This window comes from Buceros rhinoceros, unplaced genomic scaffold (assembly GCF_000710305.1).
Source record: "Buceros rhinoceros silvestris isolate BGI_N320 unplaced genomic scaffold, ASM71030v1 scaffold35984, whole genome shotgun sequence".
NCBI lineage: Eukaryota > Metazoa > Chordata > Aves > Bucerotiformes > Bucerotidae > Buceros > Buceros rhinoceros.
In genome coordinates, this window is record NW_010408273.1 from 16,578 (window position 1) to 36,591 (window position 20,014).

At 43.2% G+C, this 20,014-nt stretch overlaps 1 protein-coding gene across 1 annotated transcript in view; it reads left to right on the plus strand.

Moving 5' to 3' along the window:
• KIF13A (kinesin family member 13A) overlaps positions 1–20,014 on the plus strand; it is a gene marked incomplete at its 5' end in the record, with an annotated part of 56,230 nt that overhangs the window by 14,190 nt on the left and 22,026 nt on the right. The window contains 11 exons of the mRNA XM_010134810.1: positions 1,806–1,917; positions 2,206–2,418; positions 3,446–3,556; positions 4,297–4,431; positions 5,601–5,731; positions 7,484–7,570; positions 7,676–7,842; positions 13,086–13,296; positions 16,272–16,434; positions 16,941–17,081; positions 18,709–18,858. Of these exons, the coding sequence (XP_010133112.1) occupies positions 1,806–1,917; positions 2,206–2,418; positions 3,446–3,556; positions 4,297–4,431; positions 5,601–5,731; positions 7,484–7,570; positions 7,676–7,842; positions 13,086–13,296; positions 16,272–16,434; positions 16,941–17,081; positions 18,709–18,858 (1,621 nt within the window). The remainder of the gene's footprint in view (positions 1–1,805; positions 1,918–2,205; positions 2,419–3,445; positions 3,557–4,296; positions 4,432–5,600; positions 5,732–7,483; positions 7,571–7,675; positions 7,843–13,085; positions 13,297–16,271; positions 16,435–16,940; positions 17,082–18,708; positions 18,859–20,014) is intronic.

Sequence of the window (20,014 nt, forward strand, 5' to 3'; positions counted from 1 at the left end):
GCCAGGGTGATTTTTTTAACTTCATGCTCCTTGAAGGTGGACTCTGGGGAAGTGCTTTCCAGTTGTGCTGTGGGAGGTTGCTAGGAGCAGCACAGAGCATCCTGCGGTTTGTTCCTGCGTGTTCAGCACGCTGTCACCTCTGGTCTGGGAACACCAGGGGCTGGAAGCGAGACGCAATTCTCCCTCCCCCGTCTTCCCCCCAGAAGCTTTCAGAGGTTGTTAGGCTTTTGTTTAGGTCACAGCCTAAAACTAACTGTCCTTTGTGCTGTGAACTTTTGAGAGGCAAATTGGAAAGCTACTCTGTAGACAAACCTACAAACTGGAGAGCTCTGCAGGGAGGTCAGGTTGCCTACTCTCCCTTAGATGCCTTTTTCTCTTGATTTTGCGTTCAGGGCTGTGCTGTCATCATACCAATTTGTGCTCCATGCAGTGTGGGATATCTTTTGTGGCACATGTAATGGTTCTTGTTACCTTACCCTCAGATGTCTTCCTTAAAATATTCTACAACAGTTTTGTCATTTTCTGTGTGTTCTTTCTGAACCACTGGTGGTTTCAAGCAGCACTGAGGCCCTGTAACGAATACTGTGCAGACGCTGTCAGCTGAGGTAGTACTACCTCCAAAGGATGGAGTGGAATGCTACAATTAAAGAGTTATTTGACTAATTGCGACGCTGCTGAAGTTCTCCTTGGTAGTTTTAAGGAGTAGCTGGATAATTGGGCATGAGTATGATGGACCAGTATGCTCTTGGGCTTCAGCGCTGTCTGTTTTAAAACCCTTCAGGCATCTGTTTAATGTTCTCAGGCTCCTGAACCAGCTCATTATCTTAAACATACTCACCCCAAGAGCCCCAACGTCACTTAAAATTTACACAGGGTTGTAGAACAGTTGGATGATACAACACACATAGGCTTTGCACAGATCGCTAATACAGTTACCCCCCGTTGTACCAAAATAAACAAGTTATCTGTATTTTCCTCACGCTTCTGGGGTGGTGGTTGGGCTGTGGCTGCCTGCTAAGCAGTCTGGGGGCTTTCCTCTTCCATGCTTGGGCAACGTTTTTGTTACTGAGAGATTGTTTGGCCTGTTGCCCCCACAAGAAGCCAGCGAGCTCTACCTCCATTGTCGGTCAACCCATTTGTCAAGAGACCTCCTGCTCAGTCTCTTCTGATGAGCAGTGTTCAGTTGTGTGATGGCTGATGAGTTACTGGTTCACCAGGCACACTCGTTCTCCTGGGCCAGAGCTGCCTTTGTCTTGAGGATGCCTCCTTATGGCTAGAGGGTGATTGAGTTTTAGTCTGTTGTTGAGCCAGTGCTCTTAAAACCTTGTTCTTAGAGACAGGGGATTCTTGCTGCGCTGCCAGTGCTGACTCATAACAGTGTCATGCCTTGGTGTCCGGGATAAACTGGCTTTTGGTCTCTGAGGAAAGGTGCATGTCTAATCAAAGGCATGATTCTCCATGTACTGAAGCAGTTTGCTTTCAAACTATTTTAAATACCCAAAGATTTCAGCTTAGTCTTCCTGGAGCTTGGTCTCGATACCAGATGAGATGAAACACTGTAGATAACCCTTTTTTTTTCCTTCCAAATATGAAACTTCAATAAATATTGTGCCTTGTTTGGAGCGAGGCGATGGGCTACTGCTCTCCTGTGGTCATTTCCACTTTAAATTATTGTGATATTTTAAAAACTGGATTTGAAGTTCTGCGGAGCATAAGCTAAACTCTTCAGCAAATCCTCATTTCTGTGTTTTTATTAAAGCTACGTTTGGAATATGTGTTAACACTGTACTGTGTTGCATTCATAGATCACTTTCAACGCTGGGCTTGGTTATATCATCACTCGCTGATCAAGCAGCAGGGAAGGGGAAAAACAAGTTTGTGCCTTACAGAGACTCTGTACTCACTTGGCTTCTCAAGGTAGTTAATATTTTTTGTTCACTCTGTTCACAAGATGTCAGCTTAATAGTTTGTAGGATCATTGTAGCATCTGCATATGTGAACTCCTTATCTTGTCTTTAAAGAAAGGAGCTGAGGAGCTGTCCTAGCTGTGAGTTGTTCCAGGTAATATGGACTGGTTGGTTTATGTCCAGAGTATCTTTCAGTGTCTAAATAGGAAGCTCTGTGTTTTAAGTGTCTTTGTAAAAAACACTGTATAGTCTCAGAACAATTTTGAACCCTCAAACCTTCTGTGGGTGCACCCTGCAGGACAACTTGGGAGGAAACAGCCAAACTGCCATGATAGCCACAATTAGTCCAGCAGCAGACAACTACGAAGAAACGCTCTCTACTCTGAGATACGCAGACAGAGCCAAAAGGATAGTGAATCATGCTGTGGTGAATGAAGATCCAAACGCTCGAGTCATCAGAGAACTGCGTGAAGAAGTCGAAAAACTGAAAGAACAGCTCTCGCAGGCTGAGGTAACTTTATTCACAGACCAGCTTTCTTTTTAAGTCTTACAGAACGAGAAAAGGAAGTGTCTTGTACTTATTTTTAAATAATAAAGGCTGTTTCCTGCAGTAAATTCAACATCATGTTTGCTAATTTTTAATAACGTTTTAATGACAGCATTGTGCTGATGATGACCCTTGTCAGAATCCCCTGTTCTTGGAGAACTTCGTGTCAAGCGATATGCGGGATGTTTCTCCCCTTGACATTGGTGAAAATCTATTTAAAAATATCAGAGCTGCATCAGCAGTTTGCTCTACTGCCTTTACACTGCGTGATTGCTGCTGAGATTTGTACTTCTAATGGGGGAGGAAATTATCAGGGTCCAATGGTTTAATTGGTGATATTAAGTTTTTTCTTATACCTTCTCTTAAAAATGGTTGTGTAGAGTTATAGGCCAGCCTGTTGGATTGTTACTTGTTACTGGACATATTCAAGCCCTTTTTGTTTATTTCCTGTTGTGAAATGAGATGCTCCATGAGATGTGAAATGTGTTAGCTCCAGAGCATGGCTTCCTTTGAAGGTCGTTAACGCAGTCAGGCTGAAAGGTTCAGTGCAAATTGAGGAACACTCATGAAACCAAGACAGAGGGGAAGGGTCAATGTCAAGAGGGATTTCTGTTTGAACATACTTTTGGAAGAAAGACTTTGCAGCTGAATTTTGGACAGCTAAGACCTAGAGCTTTAAATACTCAGATATTTTTATACAGACACTCAAGCTCGAGTGGCCGGGTCTAGAGATTAGTTGGTTCCATTATCCTCTGGAGCTGTGTTGATCTTCAGCTATTTCAGATCTGGACCCGTGTATATATTACATTTTCCGTCCTCTTCCTTTGCAGATGACCTGTATCTTCATCTTCGGCCATGAAAAACCTGGGGATGTAGTTGAAATCTATGCTCACTGCGTTTGATACTCCATTGGTTTTGTTCATTTCCTTGTGCAAGCGGACATTGCAGTAGGAAGGGTGACTGAATTCTTTTGCTAATCTCTATCTTTTAGGCTATGAAGGCACCAGAACTGAAGGAAAAACTGGAAGAATCTGAAAAATTAATAAAAGAGCTGACGGTCACCTGGGAAGAAAAGCTAAGGAAAACAGAAGAAATTGCGCAGGTATTTCTGAAATTTTGAGGAGGAAAGGCCAGATACTCATATAGTGCAAGTCAGCTGAATAGCATGGCTCTAGTGGATTGTGCTGTCGTCCCACCAGCTGTTAAAATTCCTCTGGATTTTTGTCTTTCCCCCCTCATTTCTGGTTTGAGGGTTTTTTGTTTGGTTGGGTTTTTTTTTAAGTCTAAATTTCATTAGGATAAATGTAGCTGTGTAATATCATTAATAAAAGCTAATACTTGATTATAAAATAAAACACCAAAATATGTTTGGGCATCTCATTTATTTATAAGAACACAGTGGAATCTTGGACCTGTTTCCCCTGAAGTGAATAAGAGAATGGAGAATTACAAAAGGATCAGAATTTTGGGCGGAATTTGTTGCTTTTGCTTTTAGCGACTTCCTAGGCAGAGAAGGAAAATGGGCACGTGCATTCATGAATGCTTCTGTGTTATTATTGTACTTAAAATTTAAGACTACCAATTTTAATAGCGCTGCTTAGGTAAGGAAGGTCCACTTTGGGGAAGCAAGAGTTTGAGGGTTAGATTTAACTTTTTATTGTTGGTGTGTAAAAATAAATTCTGTTGAACGTACAGTACTCCACCAGTGTCTCTGGTAGCGATACCACAGAACGTGTGCGCAGCGTGTGCACCTTCAGCTTTGGTTGCTCTGCTTTTATTTCCTTGCTGTACTTGTCTCTGCGTATTGCAGCAGGAGAGATGAACCAATTTTTCTGCTTGCAGGAGAGGCAAAGACAGCTGGAGAGCATGGGGATTTCCCTGGAGTCTTCAGGTATCAAGGTCGGCGATGACAAGTGTTACCTGGTAAACCTGAACGCAGACCCTGCGCTCAACGAGCTTTTGGTTTACTATTTAAAGGTAAGAATGTGACCAGGCTGTTCGCACCAAGTGAAAGGACGCTTGCTTATTGCTTTGAATTTCTGGCTCAATTTGTTACTCAGAGTGTCTTTAGACTTCAGTTGCAGCAAAATAGGATCAACTGCCTCCTACTGTTGAGGCTTTTGTTCTCCCTTTCAGTTCAGCTTCATTGTTTTCCTAATTGATCTCCTGATTGCCAACATGGGAGAAGTGCTCAGTGTGTGCCAGCTTTGAGATAAATTCTGGCTTTCCAGACAGGGTGTGAATAGAATTGCTTTTTGGGCTGACCTTGAAGGGAGAGCCTCACGTTAGATGCGTCTTTATGTTAGTGAACGGAGGATTGCTTTAAATATTCCATGAGTTAATCATAAAGCGATGATGTTTAGTAGTAATCAGTAAGAGTAAACATAGTCTTTGATGACAGAAAAGCTCAAGAGAAAGTGTGAAAAAAGCCCTGTTAAAAATGCAGAGCAATGTGTTTTCCTAGTGCTGCAAGCTTGCACACCCTTCTGTTCAGCGTCGTCTCATGGCAGGGTGAGACGGTGTGTCAGATACAAACCTAATAAGCTCGTGAGGAGGTACCAGCTCCTGGTCAATAAGATAGGAAAGACTGTCCTGTCTGGTTATATAGTTACTTCTCTGCTTTTTCTAGTGGCTTCTGTATTTGAACAGTAGCAAATAAAGCACAACTTCTGTAACAGCAGCAAAGTCTTTCAGCGGGGTTTACAATATGACTAGAAGTTAGGCAGGGGTTAGTATGTTTAGTTGAGTTGCTGCAGAGCCGTTTTCTGAAAAGCAGCCGACTCATGCACCTCGTTTTACTGTCCATGTTGTCCTCTGTTACACACCTACGTGACTGTGGTTTTCTTCACTACTTGCAGTTATTGCTTGTATGCAGGCACAGTCTGAGAATATTTTTAAATCGGAACTTGTGCGTCAGCCGCTTTATTTTGCTTTATCTAAAACCGTATAAAGGTAAAGCGCAGAGCAGAAGTTTGTGTGTGACCTTTGCCGTCTTCAGATCTGCTGTGGCACAACTGCTGCTCTACAGAAGTGTTTAGCAGAGGGCAAGTGTGTAGATTGTTCAGTCTCAGTGCTTTAGCTAACATTTCCTTCGTTATGTAAACAGTGAGAGTGCGCTCGTCTCTTAGTAGCGACTTGTTTTGTAGGATCACACGAGAGTTGGTGCGGATACCTCTCAGGATATACAGCTCTTCGGTATAGGAATCCAGCCAGAACACTGTGAGATTGATATTGCTTTAGATGGAGAAGTTACACTCACACCAAAAGAAAACGCAAGGTAAGGAAGATCAGCAGCGCTTTGCAGTGAAGTGTTTGCTTTTCTGTACCAGAAGATCACATGCATGCATGTTTATTTTATGTAGTCAGAAGTATCTTGTGTTCTTATCAATGAGTAGCTTCAATATAGATGCAGAAACAGACACTTAGAAGTGAAATTCAGCATAAAACTGAGATTTCCCTGCATGTGCACTCACCCACCCACCCAGTCTGCAGCGCAGCAGGCTTGGCTCAGAATAAACTGTCACAAGAAGGCATTCAGCAGGCACGAGGGACCATCGCTGGTGTGTATCTTGTGCGGTAACAGGATCATGGAGACCGTGCTGGCTATCCCGACCCGTGCAATGGGCCAGTAGGCTGTGTCCTAATGGGGGAGGATAAGCTGTGCCTCCGGAGTCGTTCCCGTTGTAAAGCTCAGTATTTTGTGAGAAAGAAGTGTTATAAAGATCTGAGGATTTAAAAATTCTTCTCTAACTCTTTAAGTGCTGCTGTGTTCAGTAAACACATGAAGTCCCGTTTCTCCTTCTGTATTTCAATTGTTTTTTTATTTGGCGACACCATGGCTTCTTGGCTGGGGTTGTAGATGTCTTTGTCGCTTCATCTCCAGTGGTGTGCGATAAGCAGTAACTTTGTCCTAGTTTATAGTCACACTCCTTGTCTGAAATCCAAATGGCTAAATAATGTATAGATTAGTGTTAGAATGAGAAACAAGAATTTGAGAGACACCTTTTAAACTATCCCATCTCTTTTGTTCTGCCTTCAGTAGAACACCTCTTAGCATTTGCTTTTTTCTTCTGCAGCTTACAGTAGGAAACTTCAAACAAGTGGGATTGACTTGTGGTGATAGTGTTACTGTACTGGAAATCGGTCACTTTGACAAGAACAAAGGCACATGTCCAGGGCAGAAACATATTTTGTTTTACTGGTGCCTGCCCTGCAGTGCTTAAGTAGCTGTTCTTAACACGCTAGTGTCAACAGAAATTTAGTTGCCAGGCTTTTGTTTAAAAAAGGAAATGAAAATCTGGTTTGAAATCAAATGCTCACATGTTGCATTGACTTACTTGAGGCAGACAGCTGAATTCACAACACTCCAGCTGAAAAGGCTTTTTCATTTTATTATTTTTTTCCCTTTCAAATAAAATGTTCTGCTTTGTGACTCACATATGCAAAAGTTCAGCTGCTCCTTTTTTCCCATTTGGTGATTGAAACTTAAATACAAAGAAGCCTAAATGCAAATGCAGCCTCATGCCAGATGTTTACAAAAACAGACCCTTGTTAGTAACAGAGACTCCATTTGCTGAAAGGATGAAACTTGGATCTAAGGGTCTTAACACTCGAATGCTGAGTATGTTAGCAACATGTTTTACAACTCGAGTGTTGACTGACGTATCCCCGGGAGAGCTTTATCAGCAGGATTTGCCTGCCTGTGAGTTTACAGACTGTTTCTAAGAAACAGACGGTGACCTGGTTTGAGAAACGGGCGTTTAAAGAAAACTGCAACTAAAACCAGCCTGGTCTGTTTGGTTACTGAAGAGATGTACCAGCCAAAGCTGGAGGGGAAAGGTGCTTTGTGGTTAACTCTGACAGCAGAAATCAGACCAGGAGCTTTCCCGTTGACTAATGGGAGCCCAGCAGACCTGTGTCCTGTATGATACAAATCACTGTCTGTAGACTGGAGAAACAGTAGATCTCGTAGTTACTTCTCAACCTCTTCTGTGTCAGATTTCACTGACGTTGTGTTTTCTGCTTTCAGATCCTGTGTCAACGGTGCGCTGGTATGTTCTGTCACCCAGCTGTGGCACGGAGATAGAATACTATGGGGAAACAACCACTTTTTTAGGTAATAGTTGATGTTTACGTTCCAGCATCTTTACATTCAGCCTATTTTTTTTCTTCCACTGTTCTGCCTAAACTTTTTAGAAACTGAATTTCAATTTTTACACAGAATCAATTTACCAAAGAGGAAACGACGAGATTGGCTGAAAGACCTTGAGAAAGAAACTTCGTTAGGAGAGCACGATCTGGATGCAGCTAGTGAAGCTTCTTCAGAACCAGACTACAACTATGAGTTCGCACAAATGGAAGTCATTATGAAGACACTGAATAGCAATGGTGAGGCAACTGCCAGAGAAAAATCTTCTTTGGATTGGCTAACAAATTCAGTGTGGGACTTAATTTCTGGGTGAAACAAGTGGTACACCTGCTGCAGGTGTGGCCTTTAGAGGGTTTTCAGGAAAAGGCACTTTACAGAAACAATGTTAGGCATATATATGTGTGTGTGTGTAGATATAAAAGATATATACGATGTATATATACGTATAAAATGTATGCACCTAGGTATAAACACCCACACAAGTTTGCGGTTGGTTTGTGCCCTGAAACACAGTTTTATCTGTACATCTGCTGTCCTTTATAGTGCAGCTGAGGTGTAGTCGTCTGCTGGTCAAATTGTTGTCCAAATCATAAAACCACAGAACGGTTTGGGTTGGAAGAGACCGTTTTCCAACCCACCTGCAGGGAGCAGGGACAGCTTCAACTACAGCAGGTTGCCCAGAGCCCCAAGGTCCAACCTGACCTGGGGTGTTTCCAGGGATGGGGCTTCTCCCACCTCTCTGGGCAACCTGGGCCAGGATCTCACCACCCTCATTGCAAAAAATTTCTTCTTCTCTCTAGTCTGAATCTCCCTCTTTTTAGTTTAACCCATCACCACTTGTCCTGTCACAACAGCCCCTGCTGAGAAATCTCTTCTCATCTTTCTCATAGGTCCCCTTTAAGTACCCGAAGGCCACAATAAGGTCTTCCTTATTTCATACTAACCTACTAAGAGGTTAGTCTTGCTAACCTCTTGTTTCTTCAAGTTACTGCAGACAAAAGGATGCTTCAGATAGCTTCATCCTTCCTTTTGTATCAAATATTAGTCACCATTTCAACCTTAGTAGAACACTGAAATGATAACAAGCCAAAGGTCAGATGTCAGCTAGTGTGGCTTGATCACTCTCAGTCTTTGATTTAATCTTTGTTAAAACCTGCTGTGATGCCTTTAGGATCTAATACGGTGTGAAAAAATGCTGAAAAACTTGGTAGACTACTGAATGCTCTGTAAACTTTTTTTTACTACACAAAAACCTTGGGTTTTGGTTGCTGACCAAGATGACACAGTAGACGGTGTTTCATTGCTTTCTGTTCTCCTTTCTTCATATCTTTGCGGTGTTTCCATTGTTTGCTGTGGTTTGCTTCCTGAAATACAGTATTTACTTTTTTCTCGGGTCTTGTCTTACGTTCACTTTCTCCGTTTTGTCGTGGCGTGCAGCGCGATGGTTTCATACGCTTGATGCTCTAGCACTGATTTGCAGGTTTGTACAGACTGGTTTTAATGGGGTTGTTTGTGTGAGTGAGTTACAGAGTCAGGTCACTTAAACTGATGTGAAATTACTGTTCTGTGTCAGAAATATTCTCATTATGGTTCACTCATACCAGGAGACGAATATCAGATGAATCTGCCATCTTGGTGGTCTTCAGTGTTGTCATCCCTTGTGAAGATTCTGTTGCCTGGTTTAAGGCCTCAAACCATCCCGTATCTGTGCCAAAACTGGGACAAAGGTTTTGAACTTGACTGGCTCATGCATGAGACTGCGGGAGAGATTTGAAAGCATTAATTGATGCTTGATCTGCTTGTCACTAACTGGGGATTTGACTAAACGGTAGCAGTCTAAAATGATTCAGTGTTCAGACGTGTGTGTGTCATGGTTTTTTGTGTGCTGTTATCTAGCTGGTTGAAAGGATTCTTCACAGTATTTCAAGTCTTTAGGGTTTAGGTCAGCAGGCTTCTTCGATTGTGGTCCAGGCCAGTTTTTGTCTTGGTCAGTTGGTTTCTGTGTCTTTGTTCGAGCTCGGAGCTCTTTCCTCCCTCCTGCACAGCAAACGTCAGCAGTTGTACAAGTCACATGCTTTCAGAAGCATCGTAACCCAAATACTCTGCTTCTTGTCTCCCCTGCTCTCTCCCACATAGTTGTTGCTTAACTAAGTTGGAGCAGTAAGTGGAAATAAAACCTGACCAAACAAGTGACCAAGAGGATCATAGGCTGGGCTTTCCATTCGAAGCTAGGTAGCACTTCCAGGTTCTGTTCTTCTCAGTGGTCTCACTAACAGACAGTTTTTCCAGTGTGTTGGGTAAGAAGTAAAGCAGCTTTGTTACAGTACCGTTCTTCCTTAAAATGAAAAATAAATATGGGTAAGGAAAAAGAAATAACTGAAGACAGTTAATTACAGAATCACAGATTGTTGGGGGGTGGAAGGCACCTCTGGAGATCAACTGGTCCAACCCGCTGCTAGAGCAGGGTCACCCAGAGCAGGTTGCCCAGGATGGTGTCTGGTCAGGCTTCTCCAGGGGACAAACGCGTCTGGTTTTATGGCCTGTAACCAGTACAGCAGTGTCACGTGCTGCATCCAGCTCCAGAGAAGGCTGAGGGAAACGCATGACTTTGAAAACAGCTGTAAAGAAAACATCCGGATTCTTTCTTCCGCCAGCACGTTAAACTTTCTTTGTGGGATTCTGTCACATCAGCTTTGTGCTGCTAATCTGCAGTGCTGGTCAAACACAGAATGCAGCAGTTTACTTTATTCTGGTATCCTGTGCAGTGGTTAAGTAAACAAGGTGATTAAGTTCTGCAGCTTCTCATTTAAACAGGCAAAACTGTTACAGCTCGGGTGGGGGTTTTGATGAGACATCGCAAAGCAGCCTCTGTCTGCTGGCTTGCTTAGGAAAGTGCAGTCACGTGAAATCTTAAGGGTGTTTATTCAGCGTTGTTGTTACTGGATTAACAGATTCTCGAAGTGAATTAAGAGACGTTGCAGCCAAGTGATAAATGCCGTCACCCTATGGAGGAAGTACCGTTTCGGTTCAGTGTTCTGTGCATGGTTTCTTCTGGTCCAGTGTTAATACTCTAACTTTTCACAGAGGATTAACTACATGTGAATGGTCTTTTCAGAGCCAATGAACTCTTGTCACATAAATATGCGAAGGATTGGGACTTGGGATTTCTAACACTGGATGGAATTTGCAGTGTGTTTGGCAGGCACTGGGTGGAATCTTCCCTAATTTGTTTGACTTTGCATGAGAAATCCAAAGTTGTGGAACATTGTTTTTAAATCTAACTTAAATACTGTTGTAGTTCTTTTGACCTGTGAAAAACTTGGCCTGTTTATTTTTTCATCTTCTACCTAAATGAAATTCACACCATGTTTTGCTTTTTCACTGTGAAAGGCTTGAGATTTTCTCTGTAAACTCTTTCAAAGGTAAATTGAAGAAGCATAAATTTACCTTTTGTTTTCAATGCAAGCAGAACCCACCCTTTTTTTTTTCTCTTTTCCAAACGCTGGTGGATTTCATTGAAATTGGCAAGTTTTAGACTAGATTCTTGCATCTTATTCCAAATATTTTCCATAGTATGATTTGATCCTGTGAGGGTTGTGATCCTGTAAATCTAGGTGGCTGGAAAGATCTCCTGTATTAAGGAAATTAATATTAAGGAAATGTGCTCCCTGATCTCAGAGCTGATCTTCGAGCAGTTTAGGAAAATCTCATCTTAATGAGTCACCCTTAGATTCATTTCCTCTGTTTGCAAACACAGAAGAGGGCTTTTAATTTCTTCCATGCCTCTTCTGTGTCTTCTGCGTAACATTGGATTCCTCAACCGTTCTGACACGTAACTAAAGCTGGTTTAGGGATTATGCAGTAAAACCTGTGCATGTGAAGGTAATTGTGGTATTATCAGAAGGAGCTGGGAGGATAATGACGATGTCAGTCACTTGATTTGTAGTCTATGATATTAGAACTTGGTTCAGTCCGTTGTTTTTGTTGCGCTCTTTGAAAGCTAAAAATAGGAAGCTGTCTTTCTGAGCATGCCATGTGCTAAAAAGTGGTATTTCTGGTTATTTTAAGACACTTCTGTGCATCATTGTTTTGCTGTTTGGTTGCTATTTTTACGGACTGATTTTTAACGCTGTGCTTTATAATGACCGTTGCGGTGATTTTCTGTGATGCCATTGTGTGAAGCCACGGATTTCTTGCCATGGGTAAGGCAAAGGCCACAGCAGCAGCTTGCAGAAGTGTCTGTTTTCTGCTAAAAATAAAGATGCTCCTTGCATCAGTCTTAATATTTCAGAAGAGGATGCTGAGAGGCAAACACAAGCCCACTGTAACAGAACCCTGGAGATCCTGTGTGCTTCTCTGGCATTTACAATAGGAAGGATTTGTTTGATGAGCTGACTTGCCTCAATGGCCACATATGTTAAAATGACAGACAGCAAGTCAGTTTATCTTTAGTTTATCTTTTTTTATATGTATTTGCAAAATGGAAGAGGTAACACAAACAGTTATTTTGAAGCCAAAGTTCTTTGCATTTGAAAATCCTGGCATGTCCTAGAGCTGCAATGTTGCGTCCCCTGATAGTCCATCAGTCCAGCCGTGGACCTCTTCTCCCTTCCTCTTCTGATGTACAGACTCAGCAATCTGCTTTCACTCAGATGCTCATCTAGACTGCTCCTCTTGTAACCACTCTTGCGGTATTTAGGCTTTCAGATGTATAAGCGTGAGGCAGATATGTTCTCATTAGTGTGTAGAAGGGGTTATTCCACTGAACGGCTTGTTCAGAGGCCCAGTCTGGCATTGGCCCTAAAACCAAGAGCAAACAGAGTAGCATTCCTTTAGTCTGAATGCAAATCAGATTGTACCGTTGCTGGTGGGCACAGGCAGTTGTTCCAGGATAGGGTATCCAAAAGGGTGTTTGGTCTGGCTTGGTACTGAGATGAGACGTGGTCTCTAAAGCTAGCTGCAGGAGTCCCCTCCAGAGCGTGCTTTGTCCGCTTCAGCGCTGCGAAGCGCAGTGGTGCAGTGCGACGCGGGACTGGTCAGACAGTTTGTATGTCTCGCTTCCCGTCTGCAGCTCTCCGACATGTTTCATCTCTGCCAAAATAGCAAAAGTACTTTGCTTTTTACTTCCTTAAGTCGTTTCCTTCTCTGGTTAACATCATCTTCCCTTATATTTGGCTTTGTTCTTAGTAATTTGTTCCCTCTTCCATCTACTCTTTTTTTCCCACTGGGATTCTGGAACATAATATGACTTCACAGAACTGAAATACGCAATAGACAAGGGTCTTAACCATTTTTCGAGCCTCTTTGCATGCCGTATCTGTTTGTTTGTTTGGATTTATCTATGTAATGCAGTATTTATTATTTTGCCAAGGGCTGTCTTGTGTTTGGGACACTCTGACTGCTGTTACCAAATGAATAACGAGTGTTCTGTAATGCTGAAATGGTATTTTCTCACTTTTTTTTCCTCTTTCTTTCTTTTTAGACCCCGTACAAAATGTGGTGCAGATCCTGGAGAAACAGTACTTGGAAGAGAAGCGGAGTGCTCTCGAGGAGCAGCGGCTGATGTACGAGCGGGAGTTAGAGCTGCTGCGGCAGCAGCTGTCTCCGGAAAGGCAGCATCAGCACGGCAGCGACAGACTCTCCTACACTGCTCAGACTGCACAGCAGAAAGTGCATCTCTGGACAGAAGAGAGGTGAGAATGCTAAAGTGTTAGCATCTCGTTTAGGGTGAGGTTTTAATGTGTAACGTGAGTACAAGATCTTCCTGTTTTATTTAGCACAAAAATTAATTAACAAATTAGCTTTTATTGATCAGCATTATTTCCAGGTATTTTTTTCTTTTAACTATAAAGGTGTTTCTGAAATGTTTGGTTTAGCCTTTATTGTTTACTTTAGTTCTGGAAAGAAAGGAAAGGAGATAAATTAGTCAGCCACAACTGAGGAGTATTGTATGTTGAGAGTATGCAGTGAGAGCACGGTACTTTGCAATTAAAAACCCATTAAAAAATGCAGAAAATGGGAATCCTTATATGTTGTATGTGTGTGTTTCTAAAAGTATGCCCAGCTTTAGAAGAACTGCAGAATAGTCAAACAGAGTAGGTTTGAGGTGTTTAGAAAGTAAAAGATTTGCCATGGAGTGAACAGGCTCCTTTGCATGGACCTGAAGGCAGCCTGGTTGAAAAATCGTCATGGGATTTGCAGGGAGAGTTAAAAACGCAGACTAGGAAGATGTGAGCACAACGTGTGTGTGTGTTTGCATCTTGACGATGGGAGAAGCTTGCTCTTGGTATCATTGGGGAGAGAAGGATGCCAGCTCCATGGAGAGAAGTTCTAGGGGCAGCAGCCGAGAGAGATGGTTTAATTTTCCAGCATACAGATGAGTGTTCTGTCACTGGGTTAGTCCTGCAGGAAGAAAGGCCAGGCATACCAACAGTCAGCTTGAGTGCTCTTTCCTATTTTAATGATTTTTGCTTATTCTCCGCCATTTAAAAAAAAAGAAAAAAAATTCCATGTACAAAAAGAGTCCAAGCATGGATAGCCAAGACTGCGTTGCAGCTTTCAAATTCAGAGTGTCAGAAATAGAACAGGGAGGGGCAGGCTGTGTACTGGACCAGAGGTTAAGTTCAGCATGTTTTGTAGCATTAGGAATCTCAGAGACTTGCCACGACACCTCGTGAGTGTCGGATTGTCAGTGTCCATTGTTTGGCTTAAACGGTTGTTCCAGGATTTCATGTTCAGTGGATATTTGCTTCGGTTAATATGCTAAGGGAGCTCATTGTGTGTTTGGTGGAGAAAGAATTAAGGAATCCTATTTGAAACATTTCTTTTGCTTAAGTTTCTGAAGGGCACTAGCACAGCTCTCTGCAGGAAAACACAACTGTAACAAGAACTACCGATGACAACTGGCGGAGGTACTCGTAAGCCCTCATTGTAGTCTTAAACCATTTCTTTCTCAAGAATCTGGCTAAGAAAAGATTGGTGTGGGGGCCTCCCCAAAAAGCTCAGCCGGTGCCGGTTTCCCGGATCAAAGAAGGGACGGGCTGTAGCTGAATCCCATGGCTCTGCCTCCTGTTTCTGGAGCTGGGCAGCTGTCTCCCAGTGCTCTCAGTATTAAGCACTATTTAGTGAGCAATTCTTGACTACCTTCATCCAAAATTATAGCTTGTCTGTGGAATGTGTCACTCCCATGGGCTGGAATTGCTCGCTTCATCTCGATGGCCTGGATAACAGAAGCAAGAGACAGAGGGAAAGGAATTTTCCGTGTAATGCTGGGAGCAGGTATGTGTAGGAAGTGGACTAGAAACCCACTGATAGCAGCAGCTCTTGAAGATCCAACAAAACCCACCGCAGTTGCAGACTTGGGCCAGATAGAGGAGAGAGACAAAGCTGTGTGTTTTAGCACGTCGAAGGCACTAAAATTCAGGGCTGCTTGCTAACGCTGCTGGTCATTCACCACTGCGGCACGGTATCGGGGAACTAGTGGAGCGCGGTTTGAACTACCCAGTTCAGATTTGTGGGGTGGTTTGAGGAAAGATCACCACTGGAGAAGAATTCTGGTGGGGACTGAAAGGCATATTGAGGATTGTAGACGTAGAAAAGCTTACCTGAATAAAGGCAAACGGACAAACTTTGCCTGTACTCACACAAGTTCATTCCTCCTGGGCTTGTCCGTAATGTGTTTTGAAGAAGTGAGAAGTGTCTGTGCACAACAGGAGCTGTATTTCAGTAGGACATTGCACAGAAAAGCTAAAAAACACCAATACAGGGGAGTGCAGGTCACTGAAATAGCTGAAGGCTGATCAGGAGTTCTCTGAAGATGATGGGACGCAGTAAGCACTGTTGGGATTACAAAGAGGGGCACAAGGAGAGTCTTCGCATTTGCTAAAGAGTGCTTGTGATACTTCTGAAAGACAAAGATGAGAATCGCAGGTGAGAGCGTATCTTAGTATCACGGGAGAGGTGCAGTATGTGTCACAGCAGGTTTGCCGGGTGTTAGGTTAGAACAGATTTGCTCAGACAGGCTTTAGAAACCTCTTTGGAATTTGTCCAGACACTGCTAACTGTACGGAGCACACAAGCTTTAACCTGCGCTCATTCATCTGTTACTTAAGAGGTACTTGGTGTATATAGGACTTTGGATGATTATTTTTTTTTTATTAATGTGCGTATTAAGTATCCGGAGGGTGGTTTGGGGGGTCTGTGGCACTGCAAAGCACTAGCTGTGACATAAACTGCAGTGATTGCAGGTTCCAGCATCACGACCTGAGGAAAAGCGGGTTTTATCAAGATAAAGTCTCACATGTTGGGACTGGTGGGTTCTGTGGAGCAAGACTCCAGACTAAAGACAAAGACAGCTGCACTTATTTAATTTCTTGAAAAACGTCCTGAGGGCTTTTAACAGATCATCACTGTAGCAGCTCCCGTAGTACTGTGCCTTGTGTTTGGTCATCACTGGCTAGGCTCGCCTCAGCGGTGTTTCTTGAGAATGTGATCACTGCTTTTCCTCCAGAAAATTGTCCAGCATCGTTTTGAGTTTGCTGACCTAGTGCTATGCAGCATTTCTGCTTAAACTTGTTTCAGACAAGTCTTTGTTAGCACCTCTGTTTGCAGCTTTCCAATAATAGAAACAGGTTTCTGTGTATTTTTCATGTTACCTACTGCACCGCAGGGATGAATTGTTTCGACAGAGCCTGGCTAAACTTCGAGAGCAGATAGTAAAGGCAAATACACTGGTGAGAGAAGCAAATTTCTTAGCCGAAGAAATGAGTAAGCTAACAGATTATCAAGTAACCCTTCAGATCCCTGCTGAAAACCTCAGTGCCAACAAAAAGGTAATAACAACAAAGAATGCTGGAAGACACGGGTTTATGGCTAAAATGTTGAGCTGTAGAACACTCATCTCCCTTGAGACCATAAAATGTTACTTTTGTTAGATTATGCAGAGTGAAAGTATGGCTGCTACCCGACTTTAATGTGTTGAAAGTGACTAATTCCATGTAAAAATGGGAACGGAGCATTAAGCGTGACTCTTGCCGTTCTTTCCAGCGCACACTCACGTGCGGTTTGTGAACAGACATTTGTGTCCTGTTGCTGTAAGACCTGTTTTAGTTATGTTTGCAAAAATTACTGTTTTTTGTAACAGATGTCTGCAGGTTTTTATCTTGAGGGTTTTCTAGTTGTAGTGGTGCTGTGAATATAATGATAGCAATTAGGATAATACGCTTGTCAGAAGCGATTTGATGGAGTGTGTTAATGTTCCTGGGGGATGGTGGTTGTCTGAGAAGGACGCTGCTGACATGCTCCTTTCCTGCAGTGATTACTTTTTCCTCTGATTTAGAGGGGTGCCATAGTAAGCGAGCCTGCTATTCAGGTGAGAAGAAAAGGAAAAAGTACTCAAGTGTGGACTATTGAGAAACTAGAGAACAAGCTGATTGACATGAGAGACCTCTATCAAGAGTGGAAGGAGAAAACTCCTGAGGTAATGTATATATTTTCTGAAAGGGATCAGAGATTGAATTTGTTTTCCTTTGACCCCATTTAATATGTTGTGCAGATCAAGTGCGATGATTTTGTCTACGAAAGGGTACAGTATTGCGGGGGTTTTTTTTAAACTATTTTTTAAACTAGCAAATATTCAGAATGCCCATGCATGATAAAACACAGCTTTGTCCTCTCCTCACTTGCACTCTCAGATGTAAATGTGCTGAGGTCAGCTATAATTGTGCTGAGGTGGTGACTCGTGATACCGCTAAGCATACGTTTACCTGGCGTGATACAGGTGCCACGTGGATAAGCACCAGCTCTGAATGGAAACAGCAAACTGCACTAGAAATAAAACGATGAAACTGTGGTCAGTCTCAAAGCTAGCAAGGGTGCTGCTTAGAAACACTCCAGGTGCAGAACGTATTAGTGATCTCAAATGTGAAACAGTCTGTAATTTCATTTGTATATTCCCCAACCTTAAAGCAGTGAAGAAATCAATCGAAAAGACTTAAGCCTGCAACAGTATCTCCATCCAAACTAAGTGGCGTTTTGTGAGAATTTCAGTAGCACATCAGCCTTGGCGAACAAGCATGAGACTTGTCCAAAGCTTGCATGTTTCCTGGCAAGAGATTTACTGACACGAGAGCTGCTGTTCCAGAAGGTGTCCTCTAAGTATCTCACTCCAGGTGGAAGTGCATAGGAAGTATCTTGCTGTCTGCGGCTGGTAGGCAGCACCTAAGCTACTTGTGTCAAGGATCGTTCTCAAATATGTTTGAACAGCTGTTGTGCCTTGGACGGGACAATGGGAATCTAAAATCATAACATGGGGGAGGTCAAGCGCTTCATCTGTGCCCGTTGAAGACAACGATGGGTTTACTGCTGACTTTAGTAAGAACTGATAGTGCATCCTTTGAATATATTATGTCTGCCTGAGCCAGGGTTGTCCTTGCCATGACCTATGTTGTCCATGATGCATGTGGCTATGTGCTACACAGAAGAACTCAGGTTAAATGCATGTGTTGAAGACAAAGGAGGAGGAGAAGGGAAGAAGCTAACAATTCTCCTGAGGAGTGCACAATGTGCTAGAGCTCTGCATGAATTCTTTGTGGCTGTGTATGGAGTACTTGTGCAGAAGGTGCTGCAGATTTAAACTCAGCTCTACGGGGGTTGTAGGAAGGAACACCTGTAGGCTGGAGTGGGAGCTGTCCTGCACCCTTTTGCCCTTGTAGTGGCACCCAGACCAGCTCTTCAGCCTGAGGATGATTCGTCCTCTCATTTAAAAACTGTAAACAGAGCAGAAAAGTAGGGTGAAACGTCTTGAAATCAATGGCTTCTGTGCTTGCTCATGGTAAAATCTGCTTTGTCTTGATGTCACTAAAAATGTAGATCATTGTATTACTATATCCCATAGTAAAGATAGGCTCGGATAGTGTCACATCTCGAGGATGTGATTTCGGATTTGTGATATGCTTCTAGTCTCTTTCTACTTGTGTAACAGAAAGGAACAGAAAAGATTGGTAGTGACATATTTTTTGTGCCATGATCTTATACTATGTGGTTCTTTGATCTCGAGTTCCCACGCTCACAGGCTTTTGACAGAACTTCTGTGACCTTTAAAACAGGTGAGGAAGCTGATCAGCAAAAGAGGGGATCCTTTTTACGAAGCGCAAGAGAATCACAACTTAATTGGAGTCGCCAATGTGTTTCTGGAGTGCCTTTTCCATGACGTCAAGCTGCAGTATGCTGTGCCCATCATCAGCCAGCAAGGAGAGGTAAAGCTGAGCTGTCCTGACGTAATCAGCCATGGGCTCAACCCAGGAGGAAAGTCACATGTCATGGAATCACAGAATGGTTTGGGTGGGAAGTGACCTTCCTGTCCCTGCAGGGAGCAGGGACATCTTCAACCAGAGCAGGGTGCTCAGAGCCCCAAGGTCCAACCTGACCTGGGATGGTTCCAGGGATGGTGCTTCTACCACCTTCCTGGGCAACCTGGGCCAGTGTTTCACCATCCTCAGTGTAAAAAGGTCTTCCTTCTCTCTAGTCGAAATCTCCCTCTTTTGGTTTAAACCATCACCCCTTGTGCTGTCACAACAGCCCCTGCTAAAAGGACTGTCCCCGTCTTTCTGACAGCCCCCTTTAAGCACTGACAGGCTGCACTAAGGTGTCCCCGGAGCCTTCTCCTCTCCAGGCTGAACACCCCCAGCTCTCTCAGCCTGTCCTCACAGCAGAGGGGCTCCAGCCCTCTGATAATTTTTGTGTCCTCCTCCGGACCTGCTCTGACAAGTCCACATCTTTCTTGCTGAGAGACTTAATGTACAACTTTTTTTAACAAGCAAATGATGCTCATTGTCTTGTTTCCTGGTTAATTAATGCTTTCCAAATTCCTGTGTATGTTTTCTGTTTAATTGTTTACAACTGCCCAGCTATGAAAAAAGTAGACTCAAATTCCTAGTATCAGTGTAGTTACCTGGGCAAAACCCATCATATTAAGGTGTTGTGGTTTAACCGCAGGCAGCAACTGAACACCACGCAGCCACTCACCACACCCCTTCCCCCTCCCAGTGGGATGGGGAGGAGAATTGAAAAGGAAGAAAACTCACGGGTTGAGATAAGAACTGTTTAATAACTAAAAGAAAATACTGTAGTAATAATTGTAATGAAAAGGAATACATTGAAAAGAGAGAGATAAATAAAACCCAAGAAAAGGGTAAGTGATGCACAGTGCAGTTGCTCACTGAGCAGCGATCAGCCCCTCCTGGCCAACTCCCCCCAGCTTATACACTGAGCATGATGTTCTGTGGAGTGGAATATCCCTTTGGCTAGTTCGGGACAGCTGTCCTGGCCATGCTCCCCGCCAGCGGCTTGTGCTCCTGCACAGTAGCAACACACGGGAGGCTGGAAAGTCCTCGACTCTTTAGCAACAACTGA